General features: G+C 41.1%; 1 protein-coding gene across 3 annotated transcripts in view; it reads left to right on the forward strand.

Moving 5' to 3' along the window:
* The first annotated feature begins 1645 nt into the window (after window positions 1-1645).
* USP24 (ubiquitin specific peptidase 24) overlaps window positions 1646-25319 on the forward strand; it is a 150625-nt gene continuing 126951 nt past the window's right edge. For 2 of the 3 annotated variants that reach the window (XM_066269089.1, XM_066269090.1), the window contains exon 1: window positions 1646-2246. In XM_066269089.1, coding sequence (XP_066125186.1) covers window positions 1926-2246 — 321 coding nt within the window. In that variant the 5' untranslated portion in view covers window positions 1646-1925. Of the gene's footprint in view, window positions 2247-22394; window positions 22437-25319 lie in introns of all 3 variants that reach the window. The other variant, XM_066269088.1, reaches the window with a different exon arrangement.

The raw sequence follows: 25319 nt of genomic DNA on the forward strand, positions 1-25319 counted from the left end.
GTTCAGAAATGTAAGAAGAATTTGTTTTATTTTCATTTGGAAACTAAGTAACTTCCTTTGGATATTAAACCTAGCCAAAAATCAGTACAAGAATACAGTTACTTCATTTAAATGTAACAGTGAGGAGTTCACCCTGTAAATCAAATTGCTGGTGTTTATAAATATAGGTGGCAAGTATTGTACCAAGGAAGAAGGGTTCACGGTCCAGGGGAAAAGTTACTAACAGAAAGAAGGCAGAGAAAATTTCTCAGTTCTGTCACTAATTTAAGATTTGGGATAGGGAGGATTTTAGTGACTGCTGGGTTGGCAATAGGAGGGGTTTGATGGGACAAAAAAGAAAGGCTAGTTGGTGGCCTTCAGGGGTTCTGGAAGAAACCAGGCTGAGGGCATTAGGAGATGAACTGTTAGTAAACACTCAGTGAGATAAGGAAAAGGTACTTTGACTTTGGGAGACGGTGAGGAAAGAACCTGGGATAAATTAAAGAAAATTGAGGGCGGGGGAGGAACACGGATAGCAAGGGCCAGAGCTTAAATGTTGCAGTCAAGGGGACTGAAGCTAAGAGATCCTTGAGCCCTAATGCTAAAGATGAAAGAAAAAAAAAAAAAAGGCTAATAAAGCAAGCTTTAAACTGGAAGAGTTCTGCTCAAGATAGAAAGTAACGGGTGCCCCCCACCATCAAGGACAGAAACAAAGAGGAAACCCTGAACGAAAGGCTGCAGGGGTGTGGTGGGTGGATCAGCATCGGGTGGGGAGCAGTCTGCTGCTGGGGAGGGTGATGCAGTCTTCGTTTTTTGTGAAAGTTTTCAAGAACATTGGGATTTAGAGTTCAGGTTGTAAAAGACACTTCAGACTCTCAGGAGATTTCAGCGTTAAGAGTTTGGTAGAGTTCAGTCAGGTTTGGTGGCTACTTAACGTCGGATGGAAAATTCAGTGAGGGTTGGGACTTAATTTCAACCGGTTTAGGGTGACTTCAGTTAGAGACCGAGGGACTTAGGTCAAGTGTACGTGGGGGTAAATTTCAGTTCGGGTGGGTAGCCGTGCGGGTATAGGCAGGATTTTTGTCGACGTAGGGGTGTATTTCAGGCAGCGTGGCGGGTGAATTTCCTGCTGGACCCGCGGCATTTCAGGCGGGCCTGGAGGTGCAATGAGGTCGCGGCAAGTGGACGGCATTCAGGACAGGGTGCGTTTCACCGAGCTGGGGCGAGGGAGTGCGGGACGGGGTGTTCAGCGGGGACTCGGGAGGTTCGGATGCGAGGCGGCGGGAAGCGCGGTCCGGCGGTGCTGCATCCGCGGCTTGGGGACTTGAGGGACATCCTACGTCGCGAGGCCCACTTCGCTCCCAGGGGAACCTGTTGCTAAAGCAATGGGCGGACGGCGGCGACGACGGCGACGGAGGACCCTCCCTCGCCTGCGCCCGGGCCTCACGGCGGCCCTTTTACCGTAGGGACGCTTTTCGGCGCGGCTCCTGCCTTCGCTCCTTTAAACTAAGGAAACACCATCACCCCCAACCTTCGCCTGTGAACCGCGAGCCCGGCGGCGGCTCGTGCGGCTTCCGGGAGCGGAGGCGCGGCCCGGCTGACAGGCGGCGGCGGCGGCGGAGGAGGAGGAGGGCAGAAAGGGAGGGGGGAGGTGGGAGGGAGAAGGGAGAGAGGAGGAGGAGGAGGAGGAGGAGGCGGAGGCCAACATGGCGGCGCGCAGGGCTGGGCCGGGCCGCCGCCGCGTCTGAGCGCCCCACCGCCCTTGCTCGGCTCGCAGCGCCCACGCCCGCACCCAACCTGGCCGGGCGGCTGCGGAGGGCGCAGGCCGGGAGCGCAGGGGCCCGCGGGAGCGCGGGGACGGCGCCGAGGCAGCACCGCGCGGCCCGCCAGGCCCGGGACCCGCAGCTTCGCCGCCCGCCGGCCGGCGCGGCCCGGAGGCCAGAGCCATGGAGTCGGAGGAGGAGCAGCACATGACCACGCTGCTGTGCATGGGCTTCTCGGACCCCGCCACCATCCGCAAGGCCCTGCGGCTGGCCAAGAACGACATCAACGAGGCCGTGGCGTTGCTCACCAACGAGCGGCCGGGCCTCGACTACGGCGGCTACGAGCCCATGGACAGCGGCGGCGGCCCCAGTCCCGGGCCCGGCGGGGGTCCGCGGGGCGACGGCGGCGGTGACGGGGGCGGAGGCCCCTCCCGCGGCGGGAGCACCGGAGGCGGGAGTGGTTTTGACCCCCCGCCCGCCTACCACGAGGTGGTGGACGCCGAGGTGAGGAGGGGCCACCGTGACCCCCGCCGGAGAGGCCAGTGGGCTGGAGGGGACACACCCCACAGGGCTTGGGGTGCGGGGGTAGTATGGGGCGGCGGTAGGGGCACAGAAAGAGAGAATGGAGCCCCACGATCGTCGGGGACAGAAGTCACCGCAGTGGGGTCAGCTGGGGAGAGGGGGGCGTAGACGAAGGGCTGAACGGGACTTGGCGGTCGCAGGGCAGGGCTGCGCTGCAGGGTGAGGAGGGGTCTCCTGGGCTTCGGGCCGAGCGCGTGGCGCAGCAAACCCGGGTCAGGAAGGGGCAGGACGGTCCAAGGCTAGCGTGGGAGATGCGGAAGACTCAGGAACTTGGAGTGTGTGCGGACGCGTGTTTCGGGTGCCAGAAATGGGGTCCTAGTAGGCATGGCAAGGGTCCGAGCTTGAGTGGCTGTAGATTTCAGTGAATGAGTGGGAGAGGCACCGGTTTCAGAGTCAAAGGGAAAAGTGGGATGGGCCAGCCAGAGTAGTGCCCCTTTGCTAGAGGCAGAGGAAGGTTGCTGGGGTTAGGAATGGGGTTAGGGTCGGGGTAAGGACCAGAAGGAGAACCGATTGGGGAGGATCCAAAATAAAGAGGGACTAGGCAGGGGCCAGGAATGACAGGACTTGATGTAAAGTGGGGGAGGGAGCACAGTTGCAGTAAGATCTGGGTTGGGGGGACGGGCGTTAATAAGGTCAGGCATTAAAAAACGGCGAGGCCCTGGCCGGGATAGTTCAGTTGGTTAGAGCGTCGTCCCCATATGCAAACGTTGCGGGTTTGTTACCGGGCCAGGGCACATACGGAAACAGATCAGATCGATGTTTCTCTTCTCTCCTCCTTCTCCCCCCCCCCCACCGTCCCCACCTTCATTTCCCTTCCCTCCCTCCCTCTCTCAAATTAATAAACTTAAAAACACTTACTTTGGAAAGACACACACACATTAAATAAAATGTACAAAAAACGGTGAGGGCTGGACTGAGAGGCCAGGGCCGAAGTCAGAGGGACTAAGCAGAAATGGGGACTGGAATTGGAGGATGAAGCTGACACCAAGTCTGGATAAGGGGACTACTGATAACAGATAAGGTCATAAATGAAGGAAGAGTAGCCTGGGAAAGGGACTGTATTCAGAGGGACAGGATGGGAGGGAAATGGGACTGGAGGAGACTGTTAGGGAGAAAGTGCCATCTCGGTGAATGGCTTTGCCAGTAAATCTCAAGTCTGGGTAAAGAAAATTAGGACTCTTTAGTTTAGGATGTGAGCAAAGAACATGGGGGAGGGTGGACCTTAACTGCAATTTAAAAAATGATGAACCAGCCTGACCTGTGGTGGCGCAGTGGATAAAGCGTCAACCTGGAAATACTGAGGTTGCCGGTTCAAAACCCTGGGCTTGCCTGGTCAAGGCACATATGGGAGTTGATGCTTCCTGTTCCTCCCCCCCTTCTCTATAATAAATAAATAAAATCTTAAAAAAAAAAAAAAATGATGAACCAGAAGCAAAATGGCAGCTTATGGCAGGATTTTGGTCAGATTCACTGTGTATTTCTAAGGATACAGTAGAACAGGTGGGCCTGTTCACAGAAAAATATGGATCTCTGGTTAGTGGTTTGTTTTCTTAAAAAATAGGATGATTCTTAAGCTAAGCCTTCTGAGAGATTTTTTCCTAAATAGTGTTATATTATTTTAATTATATGCTTTTGCAGCAGTTGCTTGGGCTGAAGTGGCTTGGGAAAGAAGGCTCTTCAAAAAACCAGGATTCTTCACAAGATTTCTTTGGTTTCCAGAATTCCATGTACTTGATTGATTGCCCTGTGTGACCCAGTAACTCACACAGGGCAGAAGTGAAAAGATTGTTATTCCTACTTTGGGAATTATTTTTAAATTCCATAACATTAAGTAACTGTACTTAAGTCACTTTAAGAAATGAGCTTCAATTTGCAAACTCCCATTACTCTTCTTGTTCCTTCCAGTTTTGACCCAGTTTTGAAATCAAGAAGAAAACTATTGCTTTTGTTGAAGGCATTTGTTTAACTCTACAAAGCTCAGTATATCCTCATTTTGTTAGAAATTCTGTTTTTCATTTGTCACATTTTCAGTTCCTGTGATTGAAAATTCAAGTTAAATGATAATACTTGATGGTACTTGACCATTAGCTGTACTGCTTGTACATTTAAGCACAAAGTATTGGGACTGGCTTCTTTTCACATGATGATAGGCTGAGGTGTTTGCTTTCAGGTAAAATCCAGAGAATCTGTATCTTTTTGAGGAGTTAAGTTTTCATTCCTCTTGACCTGTCAAGTTGGCTTGGGGAGGCTACACCTTTAATTTTGAGAGTTCACAAGGAGCTGATGACCGAGGCTGCTTTACCCAGGAGCAGGCTGCTTTACCCAGGAGCATATTGGCAGGAATACAGTCAGACACAGGAACCTGGTGAGAATTTTTAACCCAATTTTTGCCTCTGTACTATAAATCTTCTTGCAGGCCACCTGTGCAGCTCATTGGTTATACTTGCTATAGTAGGAAACTGAAGCTTTTGATCTTGGGAAATAGGGAAAGATGCTAATTGTTGTTAAGCATCTACAGCATGGGAAGTATTGTATTGAGTATAGTTTATTTAATCCTCAGTGAGATAGTTAATGACATCACCATTTTAGAGATATGATTAGTTAGTGGCAGAGTCTGAATTTAAACTGGGGTTTCTTTGGCTTCAAAGATGGTGTTTTTCATTCTGCTCCACCCATAGGTTTAAGATTGAATTCATTTTAGGATAAGAAGGAAAAATAAGGAAGGAAAGACATTTGGGGACTACTGTACAAGTCTAGAATGATGTGGCAAACACCGAATCAAGGCATTAGGAATAGAATGATGGATAGAATAAAAGGAGAATTGTAGATTTTTAAAGCAGAAGACTTTAGAAATTAATAATTAGTTCATTTGCCTTGTTTTACAAATGCAATATTGCAGGCCACAAAGGGGAAGTAGTTTGTCCCCTCAGAGCCAGTTAATGGAAGAGATGGCACTGGGACTTAGCCTTCTCACTGCAAGTGCAGAGCCATGTTCTTACAGCTGTTTTCCTTTCAAAGGAAAGCAAGACATAGTAATGAGTTAAAGGGGATGAAGAAAAGGGAAGTGCAACAAACTGGGTGAAATTTATCAGTTCTTGTATGATTTACTATTTCTAAAAAACAAATACCTTACTTTAAGTTATATAAACCTTATTGAGGAATAGGAAATTGCAGTTTCAGTGTCCTCTTAAATGTTTGGTAATATACAGATTCAAATCTAATATACAGAGTAAAATCCAGTTGTTAAAAAAGAAACAATGAATACATTTGTTTTATATTTGTAGTTTGGGGACAGGAATGATCATTTAATTCAGTAAACAATTAATGCCTTCTATGCTCAGGGACTGGGAATGCAGTTGTGAATAGAACATGGAGGTTACATTCTAGGGGATCTCAGGGCAAGGCCTCTCATTTTACAGGAAGTGTCATCCCAAGGTCATGTAGCTTGTTAGGGAAATCAGTTTAGTAATTTGGGCCCATGCTATAATTAGGACTTGGTTTATAAATTAAAATTTGGAAAGTAAAAGTTAATTTCTGGCTCAGTAGAAGCCAGGATAATGAAAAAAAAAAAGACCCAGATATCTAGTGGAATGTATAAAACTGCACAGAAAGCCACCTTTTAAATATCCTCCCACTAAGTAAAGGTATTGCTTTGCACAAAGTTGTGTTTGGTTACTGGTATTGTTGGATGTATTTGTATATACAGTCTCTGAGTCTGGAAGGAATTTCAAGAAACTATCCAGTTTTGATTTTGAATAGCATTTCTATAGAACTTTTACATGGCTGGTAAGTCTGTTCTAATATTAAAAAGAGTGAGATCTCTTGCCTGACCAGGCGGTGGCGCACTGGATAGAGCGTTGGACTGGGATGCAGAGGACCCAGATTCGAGACCCCGAGCTCGCTAGCTTGAGCGCGGGCTCATCTGGTTTGAGCAAAAGCCTACCAGCTTGAACCCAAGGTCGCTGGGTCCAACAGGGGTTACTTGGTCTTCTGAAGGCCTGCGGTCAAGGCACATATGAGAAAGCAATCAATGAACAACTAAGGTGTTGCAACGTGCAATGAAAAACTGATAATTGATGCTTCTCATCTCTCTCCATTCCTGTCTGTCTGTCCCTGTCTATCCCTCTCCCTGACTCTCTCTGTCTCTGTAAAAAATAAAAAATAAATAAATAAATAAAGTGAGATCTCACAACAGCTCTAAATAACTTACACAGATATTTAACACCCCCACTGTCAGTGTTCTTTCCTGTTTCTTATGTGGCTAATACAATCCCCTCTGGCCACTGCTAAGGACATGCCCATGGTTCTGCCCTCCACAGAGCTGGGAGAGTTGGTCCTTTAAAAAAATAACGATTCTGTTCATGGGGCCAGTAAAAATCAGAACCAGGTACTGCTATGGGAACCTTTTAAAATTTAACAACTGTGAAATGTATCTTATTTATTATTAAGTCTCCTTATTTGTCTTTAGAAAATACTAAAATATTTTTTCCTTAGTTACTGTTATAAATACCTTTCTGTAATAATTAATCTCAGAAATAAGATTTAATACTATGGTCAAACAATATTGTGAATTCCTTGTTTTGTTCCTGCTTTAATGTGGATGTCCTTTCTGGAGATATTTTGTCAGAAGTGTTTGCAAGATTTCATTGATTCCTTGTTTTATAAGAGCTCAAAGTCAGTCCTGCTATAATAGTTCTAAATCACAGTAAAATAAAAATCACTTTAACTTGCCTAATTTCTGCCTCTCCCCTCCCTTTTGGTAGTAAGTGATAGTTGTAATTCAGTTAAAATTTCCAATGCCATCAATATTTAAATTAAGGTTTATGTTAAAATGTATGTCCTTTTACCCCTAAAATATACAATCCTAGTACATTTGAGTGTGGAGTAAATATCAAGTAAATTTTAGTTAATTATTAGTGTTTTGAATATATGATTTTTGAATATATTTTAAAAATTTAGTAAATTTTTTAAAGCCTATTTAAAGGTTTTTATAGTAAAAAGATAATTCCAAAAATCAGTTAAAAGTAGAAGAAATAAAACTAAGGAGTCTAGCCTGGCCTGTGGTGGCGCAGTGTATAAAGCTTCAACCTGGAATGCTGAAATCACTGGCTTGAAACTCTGGGCTTACCTCGTCCAGGCACATATGACAACCAGTCAATAAACAACTAAAGTGAAGTAACTATAAGTTGGTATTTCTTGCTCCAGCCCCTCTTTCTCCTCTCTCTGTAAAATCAGTAAATAAAATCTTTTTAAAGTAACTAGAGAATCTGAAAGATACAGCCTGACAGACTCCTTTATGCACCCCAACTGGGATCCACCCAGGAAGCCCACTTGGGGCAATACTCTGCCCATCTGAGGTGTTGCTCCATTGCTCAGCAACTGAGCTCTTAGCACTTGAGGTGGAGGCCATGGAGCCATCCTCAGTGCCTGGGGCCAGTTCTTTCCAATTGAACCATGGCTGCAAGAGGAGAAGAAAGGGAGAGGGAAAGAGACAGAAGCGGAGAGGGGGCAGGGTGGTGAAGCAGATGGGCTCTTCTGTGTGCCCTGACCGAGAATTGAACCCAGGACATCCACATGCTGCTTTACCACTGAGCAAACCAGCCAGGGCCAGGATAGGAAAAATTTTAAAAGACACATCCAAAATATGCTAACCAGTTTCTGTAGAGCAATATGAAAACAGCTTTCTGTGCTTCAGGATCCTGAGAGGATAACTTTTTTAATGGTGCCACACTCAATAAAGATTCCAGTATGCTGTTTAAGAAAGTTCAGGAATGTGTAACACATTTCAGCAAGATTTTAGTAGAAAAAAAATGAAAGAGAAGGAAGTTGGGCATATAAAGAAATAAGCTTGAGGTTTGGAAAATTCTGAGGATACTAGAATGCAGAGGCACTGCTAAGAAAATGGGTTTCATTTTCAAAGAGTAAATATACTCACAAAAATGAGGGGATATTTTATCGCTTCATATTCATTTTGAAATATCCTCTCATTTTTTTGAGCAATATATTTAAATATTTAATCTCCCCTCCTAGAAGGGAGTTTTAGTTTCTTTTTTGCATTTGTATTTCTCATTATTATTTTTCAGTATTGAAACATTTTTTAATTACAGTTGATTTATATATTTTTTTCTTAAGCTTTTATTAGTACATAAGTACATAACATTGCTTATTGTTGATAATCTCTGCAGTGAGTTTTTGGATAGTATTTTATAACTTTTTTTTTTTTTTGTATTTTTCTGAAGCTGGAAATGGGGAGAGACAGTCAGACAGACTCCTGCATGCGCCCGACCGGGATCCACCCGGCACGCCCACCAGGGGGCGATGCTCTGCCCCTCCCGGGCGTTGCTCCGCAGCTACCAGAGCCACTCCAGCGCCTGGGGCAGAGGCCAAGGAGCCATCCCCAGCGCCTGGGCCATCTTTGCTCCAATGGAGCCTCGACTGTGGGAGGGGAAGAGAGAGACAGAGAGGAAGGAGGGGGGGGTGGAGAAGCAAATGGGCGCCTCTCCTATGTGCCTTGGCCGGGTCCCCCGCACGCCAGGCCGACGCTCCACCGCTGAGCCAACCGGCCAGGGCCAACTGTTTTGTTTTTTTATGATATGTTTATGAGTTCACTTCTATGACCAACAGTGAGAAGCCTGGTCTCCACCATTGACGGCTTACATTTATTTATTTCTGTATAGCGGGGAGGGTGAGGAAAAGTGGCATCTACTTGTTTTAGAGATTTACCTTAAGCTAGTTAATGGAACAAATAACTACGTTTGGTTTATTATTTTGTTTTTATCTATCTATCTATCTATCTATCTATCATCTATTTTAGAGAGAGATACAGACAGGAGAGAAAGATGAGAAGATTCAACTCATAGTTGCATCACTTTAATTGTTCATTGATTGCTTCTCATATGTGCCTTGGAGGAGGGGCGGGGCTTAAGCCAAACCAGTGACCCCTTAATCAGGCCAGCGACCTTGGGCTCAAGTGGGGGACCCTCCCTTTAAACCGGGTGAGTTTGTGCTCAAGTCAGTGACCTTGGGCTTTTGAAACTGGAACCTCAGCATCCCAGGTTGAAGCTCTATCCAAGGCACCACCCCCAGTCAGGCTATAGGTTTGGTTTATTTTTAAGAATTCTGAAGAAAAGAACTGTCACAATTAAGTCAACATTTTATTCTGATAATCTTTCCATAAATTGATATAGAAAGATCTGTGGAATCTTTTTCTAGGGCTGACTTGAAGATTTGATTTTTCATTTTCTTAAGAGATGACGTCTTAGGTGCCCACCAAGTCTTCTCAATTCCTAAGATAAGCTTTGTTGTTTCCACACATAGTTGGCTTTCCTGTAGTAACTTAGCCAGTTATTTGTGTTGTGAAAATCGATTGACACTATTTGAAAGGCTTTCACTTAAGTTTAAGGTGTTTGTTTTAGAAATATTTTATTTAGAACATTTGATAGTTTCTAATTAGTTCTCATTGTAGGAAAATTGGCTGGCAAGATGAGACTCAGCAGTACTTTTTTTTTTCCTCAGCAGGACTTTTCAAATGTGAGTCACAGTTTAAGTTTTAATGGAATTTCTATATATTTAGTTACTTTTCCTGCCTTTCTCCCTTTGTACTTGCCCACCTCCCCCCAGCCCTCACTTAATATCTCCTAGTTGTTTGTCTTGTTGTTTTTAGGGTGTTGTTATTTGAGGCTCCATTGTGTTGTTATTGGCCTTTACCTGCCAGCTTTTCAGTACTCTCAAAGGTCTGTGACTGCATTTTAAAAACAGCTGTCTCTAGTGCGTAGTTTTGCTTTGCCAAAGGGATGGAATACAGATGCATACCTTGCCAATGCAGTCTTCCCTTGTCACCTTGTTTCCTGTGACCTATAGCAATGTTGTTATGGTTGGGCTATTGGTAGGCTCTAGACCCAATCTTACCTGTGGTTTTCAAGAAGCTTTCCACTTACTTGACTCTTCCTGTCTTTTATATACTCTCTTGTGTCTATTTGATCATTTTTTAAGAGAGTAGAACAGCTATTTCTGGTATTTTTATTAAATGGAAAATGATTTTTAAAAACTAGATATATATTAAAGAATAGTAAGAATCAAATTCCAATGATAAAAACAGACGTTAAACTAAAAACCTCAGAGCAATGAAAACAGTTCATACACCAATTAACAAAGTAGCCATTCATGCCTGACCAGTGGTAGTACAATGGATAGAGCGTCAACCTACGACACTGATGTGCCAGGTTTGAAACCCCAAGGTCACCAGCTTGAGCACAGGATCTCCAGCTTAGATCTTAAGGTCACTGGCTTGAGCAAGTTGTCAGTGGCTCATTAGAGCCCCCTGATCAGGGCACATATGAGAAGCAATCAATGAACAACTAAAGTGCTGCAACCAAAAGTCTTCTCATCTTTCTCCCTTCCCCCCCTCTAAAAACAAAAGTAGTCCTTCATTTAATAGGTTTTTATTGAGCACTTACTCTGTGCTAGGCACTGAGCCTGGTGTTGGGAGTATATACAATGATGAACCAATCACTTATAGTCCCTCCTCTATTACAGTTTAAAGGCTGGTAGATTTCTAATGTCAAGTCTAATTAAATTGTAATTCGGAAACTAGATGTCTTAAAGACTTGTGGGCTAAATATGAGGGAGCTTAGATCTATCTATTAAAATCATTTGAATAGTGCCTCAGGAATTTTTTGTGATGTAATTTTATCTATAGTGGTATTCATTGCCAGAAACCAAGTGATTTTTTATTTATTCATTTTAGAGAGGAAAGAGAGAGAGAGAGAAAGGGGAGAAAGGGTGGGGAGAGGAGAAGAAAGCATCAACTCCCATATGTGCCTTGACCAAGCAACCCCAGGTTCTCGAACCGCCGACCTCAGCATTCCAGGTCAACACCTTATTCACTGTGCCACCACAGGTCAGGCTTAAAAAGATTTTTTGTGTGTGTGTGTGATTGAGACCGAGAGAGACGGAGAGAGGGACAGATAGGGACAGACAGACAGGGAGAGAGATGAGAAGCATCAATTCTTCATTGTGGCTCCTTAGTTGTTCATTGATTGCTATCTCATATTTGCCTTGATTGGGGTGGGGGCTACAGCAGACAGAGTTGATTTTTTTTTAATGTTTATCGATTTTAGAGAGAAAGGGAAAGAGAGACACAGGAACATGTTCCTGTGTGTGTGTTTCCTGACTGGGGATTGAATGAACCAGCAACCTGTGCGCTTCAGCTCAATGAAGCCATCTGGCCAGGGCTCCAAGTGATTTTTTTTAAAGCTATGTTTCCTTAGTACTGTGGAATACACAGTATTTATTTACTTGTTGGATATTTAATATTAGTTGGTTGATGATTCTCTCAACTAGTATCTCCTTTAAGAATTGTGCAAATAATTTCAATTAAAAGTTATTACTTTTTGTCCTAAAATCATGAATGTTTACATTTTTCCCAGAAAAGAGAAGTTGCTGTAGAAACTAGTCTTATTTTAGGCTTAAAATCTCTTATGGTCATTCATAATATGAAAAAGCTATTTTAAAACTAGAGGAATGTTGTTGATTTTGGAAGACATATGATGGTGGAAATAGTAGTGACTCTGTAAATGCAAACATGTCTGGGATTAGTATTATTAGAAATCTTTATGTTATGTTTATTATTAGTATTTTGTTTTTTGTGGTCAGTTTTTTATGTTGGAAAGGATTCTCTTTGCTAAAATGATGTCTTGAAAATGTTAGTAATTTACATTTTGTAAGATTTACTTTTCATGATGTCTGTTTCATTTGAAATGTTTTGGTGAGTTTTAGTAGCAAATAGATCATCCTATATATTATATTTGTTTTTGAGAAAATGTAAGATACCTCTTGAGCAGTCACTACTTTTAGTGTTGAATAATGCCAGGCAAAGATCATATGTGTGATATATATTTATTGTATTGTTTGTACCATAATTGTTTTATGATATGTGTACAGATACATTGATATCTGTAGAGACTAACAAGCAAGTCCTGTTTTCTTTTCATTACTTTGAAGGTTTAATGGTTGGAATGTAGAACTTATCTGTGGTAAGGGAATGCCAAGCGTTTTTACAAGAATCAAAGATCAATGCAGAATTACTTGTAATTCACCCAGTTCGTAGTGATTGTAATATGGGAGAAAAATATCAAAAATACTTAGCAAGATTCCATAAAACAAAAATACTCTCTATAAAGCTGAGAGCATTTCCTGCCTTCCATTCTTCCTCTTCAATAAACAAAACTAAACGTTATGAATTAAAGGATTAAAATCAAAGAGCTGGAAGGCACCATGGGGATCTTATGGTATTAAATCTTGTCAATTTAGGGAGAGGGCTGTTTGGAGCATTAGCAAAGTCAGGAAGGGAATCCAGCCTTCTGCTCACAGGTATACTTTGAATACTTTACAATACTATCTTTCAGACATGAGAAAAATTTTTCAGTAGGTCATCTTTAATATATCATCCTTCCTCATAAATTTGCTATATTTTAATCACCACCATGGGGGACAAATGACATTTAATTCCCCCCCAAAGATATTTATCTTGTTCATCTCACTTTCTTATTCAGCATTACTTAATGTCAGCAGTTATTAATAAGTTTATAAAAGAGGGAGGGAGTTGAGGAGGGAAAGGTTGAGCAAGTGCTATCTCTTGTGAAGGCGCTGTATCTGTCTATTTAATATCCTTGTAAATTTGACAAGGATTAGCGAACTCCTGCCTAATCTGTCCACAGTTGCACATGGATGTTGGGTACTTTAAAATAAGCTTAATAGTCAGTTTGTAAATCTCTTGAAATAGTATACCACCTAATTTGTTTCAGGTGTATATCTTTTACTTCCTTAAAATTGCCTTTTTGTTCTATGTCAGATACAATGTTTAGCATAAATATCAACTGGGATGTATTATATATACTTGCAGCTTTGAAATTAAACATTATGGGTTCTGGTCAGCTGGCTAGTGGATAGAGTGTCGGCCCCGTGTATGTCCCAGGTTCAATCCCCAGTCAGGGCACCCAGAAGAAGTGACCATCTGCTTCTCTTCCCTTCCTTCTCCCCCTTCTCTTCCTCTTCCCCTCTCACAGCCAGTGGCTCAACTGGTTAGCAGGGGTCCCCAAACTTTTTACACAGGGGGTCAGTTCACTGTCCCTCAGACCGTTGGAGGACCAGAATGTAAAAAAAAACAATGAACAAATCCCTATGCACACTGCACATGTCTTATTTTAAAGTAAGAAACAAAACGGGAACAAATGCAATATTTAAAATAAAGAACAAGTAAATTAAAATGAACAAACTGACCAGTATTTCAATGGGAACTATGGGCCTGCTTTTGGCTAATGAGATGGTTAATGTCCGGTTCCATATTTGTCACTGCTAGCCATAACAAGTGATATGACACGCTTCCGGAACCATGACGCATTCGTTCTGCGTCACCAGAAGTAGTACTCTATGTGAGCAACGCCGTGCTTTGCAGCGCCGCCACATACAGTACTCTCACTGACCGCCAATGAAAGAGGTGCCCCTTCCGGAAGTGCGGCGGGGGCCACATGCGGCCCCTGGGCCGTAGTTTGGGGACCCCTGCATTAGAGCATTGGCCCAGGAGCTGAGGATAGCTTAGCTGGTCCGAGCATTGGACCCGGACAGGGATGGCCGGGTGGATCCCAGTTGGGGCACATGTGAGAGTGTATCTCACTATCTCCCCTCCTCTCACTTAAATAATTAATTAATTAAACATTTTGAATGATACATTGGAAAGGTGCTAATAGAATAAAAATGTAACACTTGTCTGATTATGTATTTTAATGAATAGAGAAAAGCAGTGTATATTGATGAACTCTTGGAGCAGGGGTCCCAAAACTTTTTACACAGGGAGCCAGTTCACTGTCTCTCAGACCGTTGGAGGGCCGGACTATAAAAAAACTATGAACAAATCCCTAAGCACACTGCACATATCTTATTTTAAAGTAAAAAAACAAAACAGGAACAAATACAATATTTAAAATAAAGAACAGGTAAATTTAAATCAACAAACTGACCAGTATTTCAATGGGAACTATGGGCCTGCTTTTGGCTAATGAGATGGTCAGTGTCTGGTTCCATATTTGTCAATGCTAGCCGTAACAAGTGATATGACGTGCTTCCCGAGCCCTGACGCGTACGTCCCGCATCGCTGCGCTTTGTGGCGCCACCACATACAGCACACAGGATGCATCCTGTGCTCTCTCACTGACCACCAGTGAAAGAGGTGCCCCTTCCGGAAGTGCGGCAGGGGCTGGATAAATGGCCCCAGGGGGCCGCATGTGGCCCGTGGGGCTGTAGTTTGGGGACCCCTGTCTTAGAAGATACCTTTAAAAAAAATTAGCCTTAAAATATGCCAGGTCCTGGCCTGACCTGTCGTACTGCAGTGGATAAAGCGTCAGCCTGAAACTCTGAGGTCACCATTTCGAAATTCTGGGTTTGATGGTCAGGGTACATATGGGAGTAGATGCTTCCTGTTCCTACCCCCTTCTCTCTCTCTTCTCTAAATTGAGTAAGTAAAATCTAGAAAATATATATATATATTTTTATATATATATATTTATATTCCAGATCCTTTTATGACTCCTTGCCTTTCTTTGTACATGCTTTTTCTCCCACATGGCACAGTTTCCTTATCCCTCTTTCCTCTTCTCTTACCGTATTATATTATGAGAATTGGTCCACAGTGCTGTGTAACATCAACTTGATCCTTGCACTTGATCCTTTCTCCACAAAGATTTAACATAGGCTTGCAGCTGGCAGAGATAGGTAATGAACCAGCTTCCTTATTTCAGTCTAGCAAGTGCTAACATACCACAAATACTATTGATCAGTTTTGCTAGTGGCGTTCTCTTAGAGCTTGGTATCATGCGTTATACTTTTTCCCATTCATTATTCCCCTCCTACCAGTTAAAAGTCCCTTAAATTGGAAGTGGGAGGCAGTCAGACAGACTCCTGCATGCGCCTGACCAGCATCCACCCAGCATGCCCACCAGGGGACGATGCTATTCCCATCTGGGGTGTTGCTTTGTTGAGGTCAGGCAGAGGTCATGGAGCCATCCTCAGCGCCAGGGCTCCAATGGAGCCTTGGCTGTGGGAAGGGAAGAGAGAGAGAGACAGAGAGGAAGGAGAGGAGGAAGGGTGGAGAAGCAGATGGGCGCTTCTCCTGTGTGCCCTGACCGGGAGTTGAACCCGGGATTTTCACACGCCGGGCCGATGCCCTACCACTGAGCTAACCAGCCAGGGCCTACAGTTTTGTATAATGTTACCATTTGGGGAACCTGGATAAGGAATACACAGTATCTCTCTATATTATTTCTTGCTACTGGATCTTAATTATAATAATCTCAAAATAAGAAGTGTAACAACAAAACTAAAACTAAAACTAATCTAAATAAAATAAACATACGGAAGTTTCTAGGTCAGTCCCCTAGTTTATGTTTGATTTTGTCATTCAACAAATATTTATTTACCCTTAGTGCTAGATATGGAGATAGAGAAAAATAAGATGTTGATAGTTGTAGCCATGGGTGGAAATAGGAGGAAGTAAACAAGTGATTATTAAAATAAAAATAACTGCAGTGAAGGGAACAGGTGTATATTTCAAAAGAGAAAAATAAGCTGAATCTAAAATAGAAAAGAGAGTTAGTGATGGCATCTTTCATGAGGCACCACCTAAAATCATTAATGAGGTATCTGAGGCTCAGAGATGTGGCAGATATTAGTTGCCCCCAGCCAATGTGTTTAAAATGGGCACCATGATAACATAATAAATCTGAACTTTCGTGTTTGGTAACACTCTATTTGTTTTGTAAGTTTTTTCCTGTAGCTCACATAGAAAAATATTGTGTACAGGAAAAACATAATAGATGCTAAAACAAACTTTTTTTTAGCCTTTGATAGGACTGTTTGCCAGTCTGATTTTTGTTTTTATTTTGTTTTGTTTTGTTTAAGGTGAGAGTAGGGGAAATAGTGATGCAGACTCCCACATGCACCCCTACCAAGAACTACCTGGCAAACCCATCTGGGGCCAATGCTTGAGTACAAGCTATTTTTAGCGCCTGAGGCAGTTGTGCTGCAATGGCGCTATCCTCAGTGCCCGGAGCCATGCTGAAACAAACTGAGCTACTAGCTGCGGAATGGGAAAAGGAAAAGGAGTGGGAGAGGGAGGAGAGGAGAAGCAGATGGTCAGTTCTTCTGTGTGTCCTGATTGGGAATTGAACCCAGGACATCCATAAGTTTGGCTGATGCTCTATCCCCTGAGCCACTGGCCAGGGCCTCTAGTCTGTTTTTATTATAGCTTTGTACATGGCATAGTTGAGCTATTCCTTAGTAAGGAGATTATTTGCAGAGATTGTCATTTCTGGAGAAAACGTGCTACAGTTTACTTAAAAAAAGGAAACTGATTTTTAGAGTTCTATTTTGCTTTGGGTTGTCCTATTTGTTTATTTCATTTTTGCTCTAATAATGGTTAATGATGTTACTCTTAATCTGAGTTTATTTTGAAGTAAAGCTATTGAGACATTGTTCATTATTTTACCCCTCCTTTCTCACCCATTGTTAAAAAAAAGTGTATAGAGGGGAAGTAGGGGGAGGAAAGAAACAGTAGTGTGAGAACAATTTGTTTAACACTGAACAAATATTTATTGAATGCCTCTGGCTGTGGTCTGGCTTCTGATTGCTACACAGTCCCTGCCTTAGGAGATCATAGCCTGTTGCAGTGATTCTGAAGAGTCTGTAGGGAAGGCAAGCACCAGATCAGAATCACTTGGGTTGTTTGTTCAGAATAGTTTGTCCTCAACAGGTCCTCCAACCATCCAGGAGATTCTGACAAGAGTGGGAGTATTGGGCAAAGTCTTTAATAAAATGCTAGAAAAGGTGTGTGTGTGTGCGCTATGGTCGACTGAAAATCCAAAGTGGATGTAATTTGATTTGTATACTAGATGTGTTTTTCCCAGGTCTTTACCTTGAACAGTTACCAATCTATGTAAAAGTTGAAGAATATTAAAAGAACACTTGCATACTCTTCACCTTGATTCAACATTTGCAAACATTTTGTCGCATTATTTGCTTTATCTCTTCTCTGTCTCTGAAGACATACAAATACACACACACACACACACGTACGCACACGTACACTTTTTTTTTAACCCTTTAAAAATAAGTTGCAAACATCATGGCATTTGACTCCTAAATACTTCAGTGTGAATCCTCTAAGGACAAAGACATTCTCTTATAGACCAATAATACTGTTATTTTATCAAAATAATTTAACAGTGATATGTTAATATTGTCTATTATTTCATCCCTATTCAGTCTCCTACTTCTACTAAAAATAACCTCTATAGACATTTTAAAAATTAACCCAAGATTGAATCAAAGATTATGCACTGCATTTTATTATCATTCCCCTTTAAGGTAGATTCTGCAATAACCTTTACATCTTTTTAGTCTTTTGATACATTTTTTAAAACAACCCAGTTCTTTTATTGTATTTTTAAAAAGATTATATAATTGAATAATTTAAACTATACAAGGAAGTTTTATCATTAATGCAGTAAAGAAAATTGCACAAAAAATGTTTTCTTTCATGACATAACTTGCTGCTTCTTAACACTGCCCTTTCAATCATCTTTATTCAGATCTTTTATTGAATTTTAGCATTTTTAGATCCAGAAGGAATCTTGGATCTAAAGGTAAACTTTTTCATTTATAAATGAGACTGAAGCATGGAGATATTAAGTCTTATCTAAGACAGTGGTTCTCAACCTGGGTAATTTTGCTCCCAGGAGACGATTGGCGGTGTCTGCAGACCTTTTCAATTGTTGCAACCAGAAGGGCCCTGTTGGCACTAATGAGTGGAGGCCAGAGATGCTGCTGAATATCCTGCAATGCACAGGATGCCCTCCCCCCAACAAAGAGTGGACCAGCTTAAAATGTCAATAGTGCCAAGGTTAAGAAACCTTGGTCTAAAATCACACAACTAATGGTGGGACTTAAAGCCATGTTTTCTGATGTAGTTCTGTGTTCTTTACACACACACACACACACACACACACACGCATGACCATACATACACAATGTCTTGCTTTCCTTTTAATTTTCATCACTTTTTTCTTGTATTTCTTCACTTTGAACCTTTTTGTTATGCCTAATGAAATTACTTTAGAGCTATAAGGATTAAGCTGAATTAGAACATATTGCTAGACAGAACATGGAGTAGCTTTCTAAAAGAGAAATACAAAAGTGCTTTTAATGGAGTTTTATTCCTATAGGTAAAAATTTGTGAAGAATAACTTTCAAAAAGCAATTTAGGTACCTATACTAGCACTTTACTTTCATTTATATGATGTTTGAATTTACAGAGCTTTTTCACATACATTATCTCCTTTAGTACTACTCACAAAAACTCTTCGTAGTTATAAGCTAAGCAATTGGCAATCTCCTTTCAACAAGTGAGGAAATGAAGGTTCACAGAAAATAATATATCTCATGTGACTGTGGCCAGGTAGGTATTAATCAAAATTACATGGAGGGAGATTTCAGTTGAACTTTTATATGCAAAAAGAACAGGCAATCTCAATGTCGTAAGCACCTGATCACTAGACATATTTAGGCAGAGGCTCTGGGATATTTCTGGAGATGTTAGAAGGTATTTAGGTATCAAATAAAAGTTAAGACATTAGAAGTAGATGGGAGAATTAGATACAGCTTCTCTCATTGAGTAATACAATCTATTTGGGGCACCAAACCTGTAAGTAGATAAAGTTTAATACAATTCAGTATTCAGTGTTACAAAGATAAAAAAAAAATGTTTTAAATATGTCACACTCTCTCTTTAGTAGCAGACCCTCACACCTGGAATCCCTTCCCCTTCACTTTCATAAGTATTTATTAGATGTTTAACATTTATTTATTCATCAAGTATTTATTGAGCAACCACTCTGTATCAGGAACTGTTGGCAAGAAACAAAAATTCTGCCCTGGTAGAGTTTATATTCCAGGTTGGGGAGACAGTTCTAACAACCAAGAAACAAAAATTCTGCCCTGGTGGAGTTTATATTCCAGGTTGGGGAGACAGTTCAACAACCAAGGTAAATAAATATAATGTAGAATGTCAAATGATGAGTGCTAAAGAAAAAAATAAAGCAGAGAATGCAGGAGGGCATGCAGGACTAGGGGGTGGGTATCACAGGCCTGTTTTTTAAGGCCTCACTGGAAAGGTTGTAGTTCAACAGAAATCTGAAGCAGGTAAGAAAGCAAAGTTCAGGGTTATCTGAGGGAAAAGCACTCTAGGTTACAGGTCGGGAAACTTTTTTGCAAGAGGCCAGATAGTAAATATTTCAGGCTTTGCAGGCCTGATAGTCTGTTGCAGCTATTCCACTCCACTATTGTAATGCAAAAGTAGCCATAGGCTACTTAACCCAGTACGCAGGTCTGTGTTCTAGTAAAACTCTGAAACTGTGGGCTGTATGTATTGTTAACTCCTGTGCTGACTGGAAGCAACACACCTAAGGCAGATGCCCTAGGTAAGAGCATGGCTGGCATGTTTGAGGAGCAGCAGGAAGGCCATTATGGCTGGAGCTTAGTGAAGGAATGGAAGAGTGGGTAATGAGGTCAGAGGTGAAGGAGAGGGCAGCTCCTCACTAGGATCTTGCAGGCAACTGTAATGATGCATTTTTGTCCTGATGAGTATGGCAATCTTTGAGGTTTCTGAGCAGGGAGGTGACATACCTGGTTTGAAAGTCTGGAATTTGTTTGGACATGCTAATTTAAGATGCCTATTAAATATCCTAGTGGAGATGTCAAAGAAGGAGTTGGATAGATGTGCGGAGTCTAAGGAAAAGGTAAGAGCTAATATGTGAGGGCCTTCAGCTTAGAGATGGTATTTAAAACCGTTAGACTCTGCATTTTATTTTTTTTGTATTTTTCTGAAGTTGGAAATGGGGAGGCAGTCAGACAGACTCCCGCATGTGCCCGACCGGGATCCACCCGGCATGCCTACCAGAGGGTGTTGCTCTGCCCCTCTGGGGCATTGCTCTGTTGCAACCAGAGCCATTCTAGCGCCTGAGGCAGAGGCCACACAGCCATCCCCAGCTCCCGAGCCAACTTTGCTCCAATGGGGCCTTGGCTGCGGGAGGGGAAGAGAGAGACAGAGAGGAAGGAGAGGGGGTGGGGTGGAGAAGCATATGGGCGCTTCTCCTGTGTGCCCTGGCCGGGAATCGAACCCGGGACTTCTGCACGCCAGGCCGACGCTCTACCACTGAGCCAACCGGCCAGGGCCAGACTCTGCATTTTTAACAGGGCCAATGCACTCCAAAGGGGGCATTGGTTCTTCGGGGGTGAAAAAGAAATCTTAGCTATTTCAGTGGTTTGCTCCAAAATTCAACCCTATCCAGAATAGTCTTCTTTAGTAACTAACGAAGTTGGGATGATTGAGAAAAAAAATGTTTAAAAGGCTCCTTGAACAAGTGATGTGAAAACAAGGTTGAGAAACACTGCATTAGATATGAATCAATGAGACCATAAGGGAGGGAGTGCGTGTGCAGGCACTGCATACACACACACACACACACACACACACACACACACACACACACACACACGACATCTGAAAACTGGGTTCAAAGGTTCTCCAGTGTCTTAGAGACTGGAATGACCAGCAAAGGAGATTGAGGAGTGACTAGTAAAGGTGAGAGGAACCAGGCAAGGGCTCTGTCCAGGAAGCCAAGTTAAGGAAGTGTTTCAAGCAGAAGGGAGGGAGTGGTCAGCTGTTTTAGATGTTGCTGATTGGCTAGTTAAAATGAGGATTGAGGATTAACCATGTATGTTAAATTATGGCAAAGAAGTTAGATGCTTACTTAGGTCGTCTTAGTTTAAATATTTCATTCATAGGCTACCTTTAACCATTATTATGCTGGGTCCCATTATTCTTTTTTTTTAATTGTTTTAAAAAGCACATAACATAAAATTTACTGTCAACCATTTTTGATTGCACAGAACAGTACCGTTAAGCATATTTACACTGTTGTGAAACAGATCTCCAGAACTTTTTCATCTTGCAAAACTGAAACTGTACCCATTAAACAACTCCCTTTTCCCGGCTGCTAACCACTAGTTACTGTTTCTGTGAATTCGACTACTTTAAATACCTTATATAAGGGGAATCATACAGTACTTGTCATTTTGTGACTGGCTTATTTCACTTACCATAATATACTCAGGGTTCATCCATTTTGTAGAATGTAACAAGATTTCCTTCCTTTTTAAGGTTGAATATTCCATGGGTTTCCCTTCTTAAATGATTTCATAGCACTCTAACATGCTTCTTACAAGAAATTGTAAACTCTTATTTGTCTTCTGTGACAGACAGTATTTAAGCTTCAGCGGCAAAATGTGTTTACCTTATTCATTAACATAGTCACAGCCAATGGAAAATACTGAATGACAATTCAGTAAAAACCTTACTTTGCAAGGAGGAATTGTGAAAATTTTGTTGAAATGATATTTGAACTGGTTTTGAAGAATGCCTTAGTCAGTTTGGAGTGCTGTAACAAAATACCATAGACTGGGTGGCTTATAAACAACAGAAATTTATTTCTCACAGTTCTGCAGCCTAGGAAATCCAGAGTTGAGGCTCTGGAAGATTTAGCGTTTAGTGAGGACTCCCTTAATAGTGCATAGATGGCCATCTTCTCACTACATCCTCATGTGGTAGGGGCAGGTGAGCTCTCTGTGATCTCTTTTATGAGAGCAGAGCTCTCCTGACTTAATTACATCCCAAAGTCCCCCTCTCCAGATAACATCACATTGGGGATTAGGTTTCAACATACAGACTTTGGGTAACGCATTCAGTCTATAGCAAAGAACCAAGTAGTACTTTATTAGGTTGAGGAAGGGCATTCTAAGCATTCTGGGCAGAGAAGACAGCATAGAGCTAGCTACACATGGTTTTTTGGCAGGGCCTTGTGTGCTCAGGAGCCTGAGAAGTCTGGTGAGGTTGTTTGCAGGTCTGGTCAGATGGCAAAGAGTCTTGCATGCCAATGGAGGAAATGTGCTTTTATTTTCTAGGCACCTGGAAGCAGCTGGAAGCTAATAGAGGTTCTTGAGCAAGTGAGTGATGTGACTGTCAGATTTCTTTTTTCGGTTTGGTTTTGCGTTTCAAAAGATTAGTCTGGTGGCCTTTTGAAAGGGGCACAGAAGCCGGATAGAATGGGGGCAGGGACAGCAGTTATAAGATTGTAGCAACAAGCAATCTAAGCACACAGCTAGAATCTCAACTAAAGCAGTGGTTGACTAGGGGAGACTTTTGTGGAAATTTTTTTGAGGTAGAATACTGTGGTATGGTGACCAACTGGTTGGGAAGATGAAACAAAATTTCAGAGATTAGGAATATTAGAGAAGATACAAAGTTGAAGCTCAAGAACACTGAGTTCCTTGTGGCTATGGTAAATCAAATGCCTTTGGGGCACTGAGGTTGAAGAGTCTGGCAGGGAAATAGAAACACTCATCTGAAGCTTGAAGAGAGGTCTGGGCCACTGTTTTATGACATGCCCATTTATTGTAGTTGGCCCTCTGCATGCATCTGTGTCGTAATCCTACAAAGTTAATACTATTCTGTATTTTTTGTTAAGAAAACTAAGGCACAGGGAGAGGTTAAGAAGTGCTTATTCAAGGTCACAGCTAGCAACTGGTGGTGACAGAATCAACATTTATTTAGATCTGTCATGTAGAAATATATAGTCAAAAAATTACAACAAAATGAAGAATAAAGGATAATTGGTTATGCTATATAACTGCTTAGTTAGAATTTTAGGACTATCAATGGCTTAAGAAATATTAATGCTTTAGTCTGACCAGATGTTCAGATCCCAGGTTTGAAACCCTGAGGTCACCAGCTTGAGTGCAGGCTCACTAGTTTGAGCATGGGATCATCTACATGATTCCATGGTCACTGGCTTGAACAATGGGTCACTGACTCAGCTGGACCATCCCCTCAAGGCACATATGAGAAGCAATGAGTGAGCAACTAAAGTGCCACAACTACAAGTTGATGCTTCTCATCTCTCTCCCTTCCTGTCTGTGTCTCTCTCACTTAAAAAATGAAAAAAAGAAATAGTAATGCTTTGGACAAAATGAAGTTTTAATTGGTAATCAGTCCTCCCTGATCTCTCATATCTTGCTTTAGGGAATATTATATAACATTTTTTGGTTTGTTTTTATAAAAACATTTTACCTCCATTCTGGTGGTTTTGGGGACCGTGCCATACTGTTTTGTTCCTGGCATTAGTGATCTATAACTAACATTAAATATGAATGAAAAAATAAAATTTATATATAAGATATCACCTTTGAATTATAAGACAACTTCTCATGAAAATCTTGTTTCTGTAGATTAAAAATACATGACTAGCCACCAAGAATTATGAAATAAAGGGCCCACAGAAATGTCATACTTCATAGAAAAGTTAAATTATTTACTCCTTGTAATGTGGAATGAATATGAATTCCGAGAAAACAGTTTGCAGACTTGAGACACAGTGTATTAGTAATTTGAGGACTGCTTGCATTTGTCCATGTCGTCTTTTTCTAGGAAGCAGTATTTTAGGAAGCATTTTCTGTAATCTGAAATAACAGAAGCAGTATCAGATCTGCATAAAACTATCTCTGAATGCTTTGAGAAATATTTAATAAATAAGATTGACAATTTTAACAATAAAAATTATAAATTAATGATTTAGAATTAAATGTTTATTTTTTCATGTTTTTTCCTTAAGCATTTGGTATATATGGGTGCTATTTTTTTATTTTAAGTAATAGAAAACTCATTTAAAATCATCATGGAGAAATCAGTTTAACACCTTTATTTTTCTATACATTAATCAGAAATTTAGAAGCTCTTTTAAATACATTGTTGGCTAATAAAATAATTCAACAATTGAATTTAGTATTAAAATAATCTTTAAGCAACATTGGCAGCCTCTGACCCGTTAAGCTGAATAATTTTCTTTATCTGTGTGTGTTGAGTTAGTGGGAAGACAGGTACTTATTTCTCACCTAACACGTGGTACCCACTCCAGTAGATTTTGATTCTTTGAACAAAGAAAGCTTACTTTTTAATAATGTATCTTTGTTGAGTTCAAGAGCAAAGGATTTGTTTTCTTTTTTGAAACTCAGTGAAAGTAGTTTTCTAAATAAAAATTAAACTTTATTACTAACCTAAAAGCTCATGTGAAGATATTTTAAAGCTCATTTGTAAGGATTAACTAAATTCCATTGTTTTGTATACTCAACTTGCAGTTAAAATGTTGTCTGTATTTACAGTGGTTTATCTGTACTTTTCAATCAGACAATTTTCCAATATGGGTAGTAATATATATGAACCTGCCTAATAATAAATATAAAAGGTACTATACAAAATAATATTTTTGCCAAAATAATCTATGTTAAATCTAAAGATTTGTGCTAAACTTTCTGGGTAAGTTCATACTTTTTACCATGACAGCATTTATCAATTCCATGAAAAACTTCATTTCCAACAATTAAAAGTCCAAACTTACTCTTTTAAGTATGTAAATAGTAAGCCTTATTCTTAATAGTTTGCCAAATAAATTAAGATGTTAAAGATATAATCACAGCTTTTTGAATTCCTAGTACTGTATATTTCTGATACTAGCAAGTATTATGGGAATTACAGAGGCCTTGTTTATGCTTCCATTTATATCTATGAGCATAAGATTACATATTTAAGAAATAGCATAAATTATGTATCCAACAATGTTAATTGTTTGGATTTGAATTCTAAACTGGTTAATTCAGGAATCATAATTTAATGCATTAGCTCATTTCTTTTTTTTTGGATGACGAAATTTAGTGTTACTTGAAATTTTTCAGGCTAAAAGTAACATTCAAGAATTGTTTATGAGAATGATATCAGATCATTTACAACAAAATGGTGGGATCTTAATAATATTATACGGAGTGAAATAAGTAAAT

Source organism: Saccopteryx bilineata, chromosome 3, assembly GCF_036850765.1.
Source record: "Saccopteryx bilineata isolate mSacBil1 chromosome 3, mSacBil1_pri_phased_curated, whole genome shotgun sequence".
NCBI classification, from domain to species: Eukaryota; Metazoa; Chordata; class Mammalia; order Chiroptera; family Emballonuridae; genus Saccopteryx; species Saccopteryx bilineata.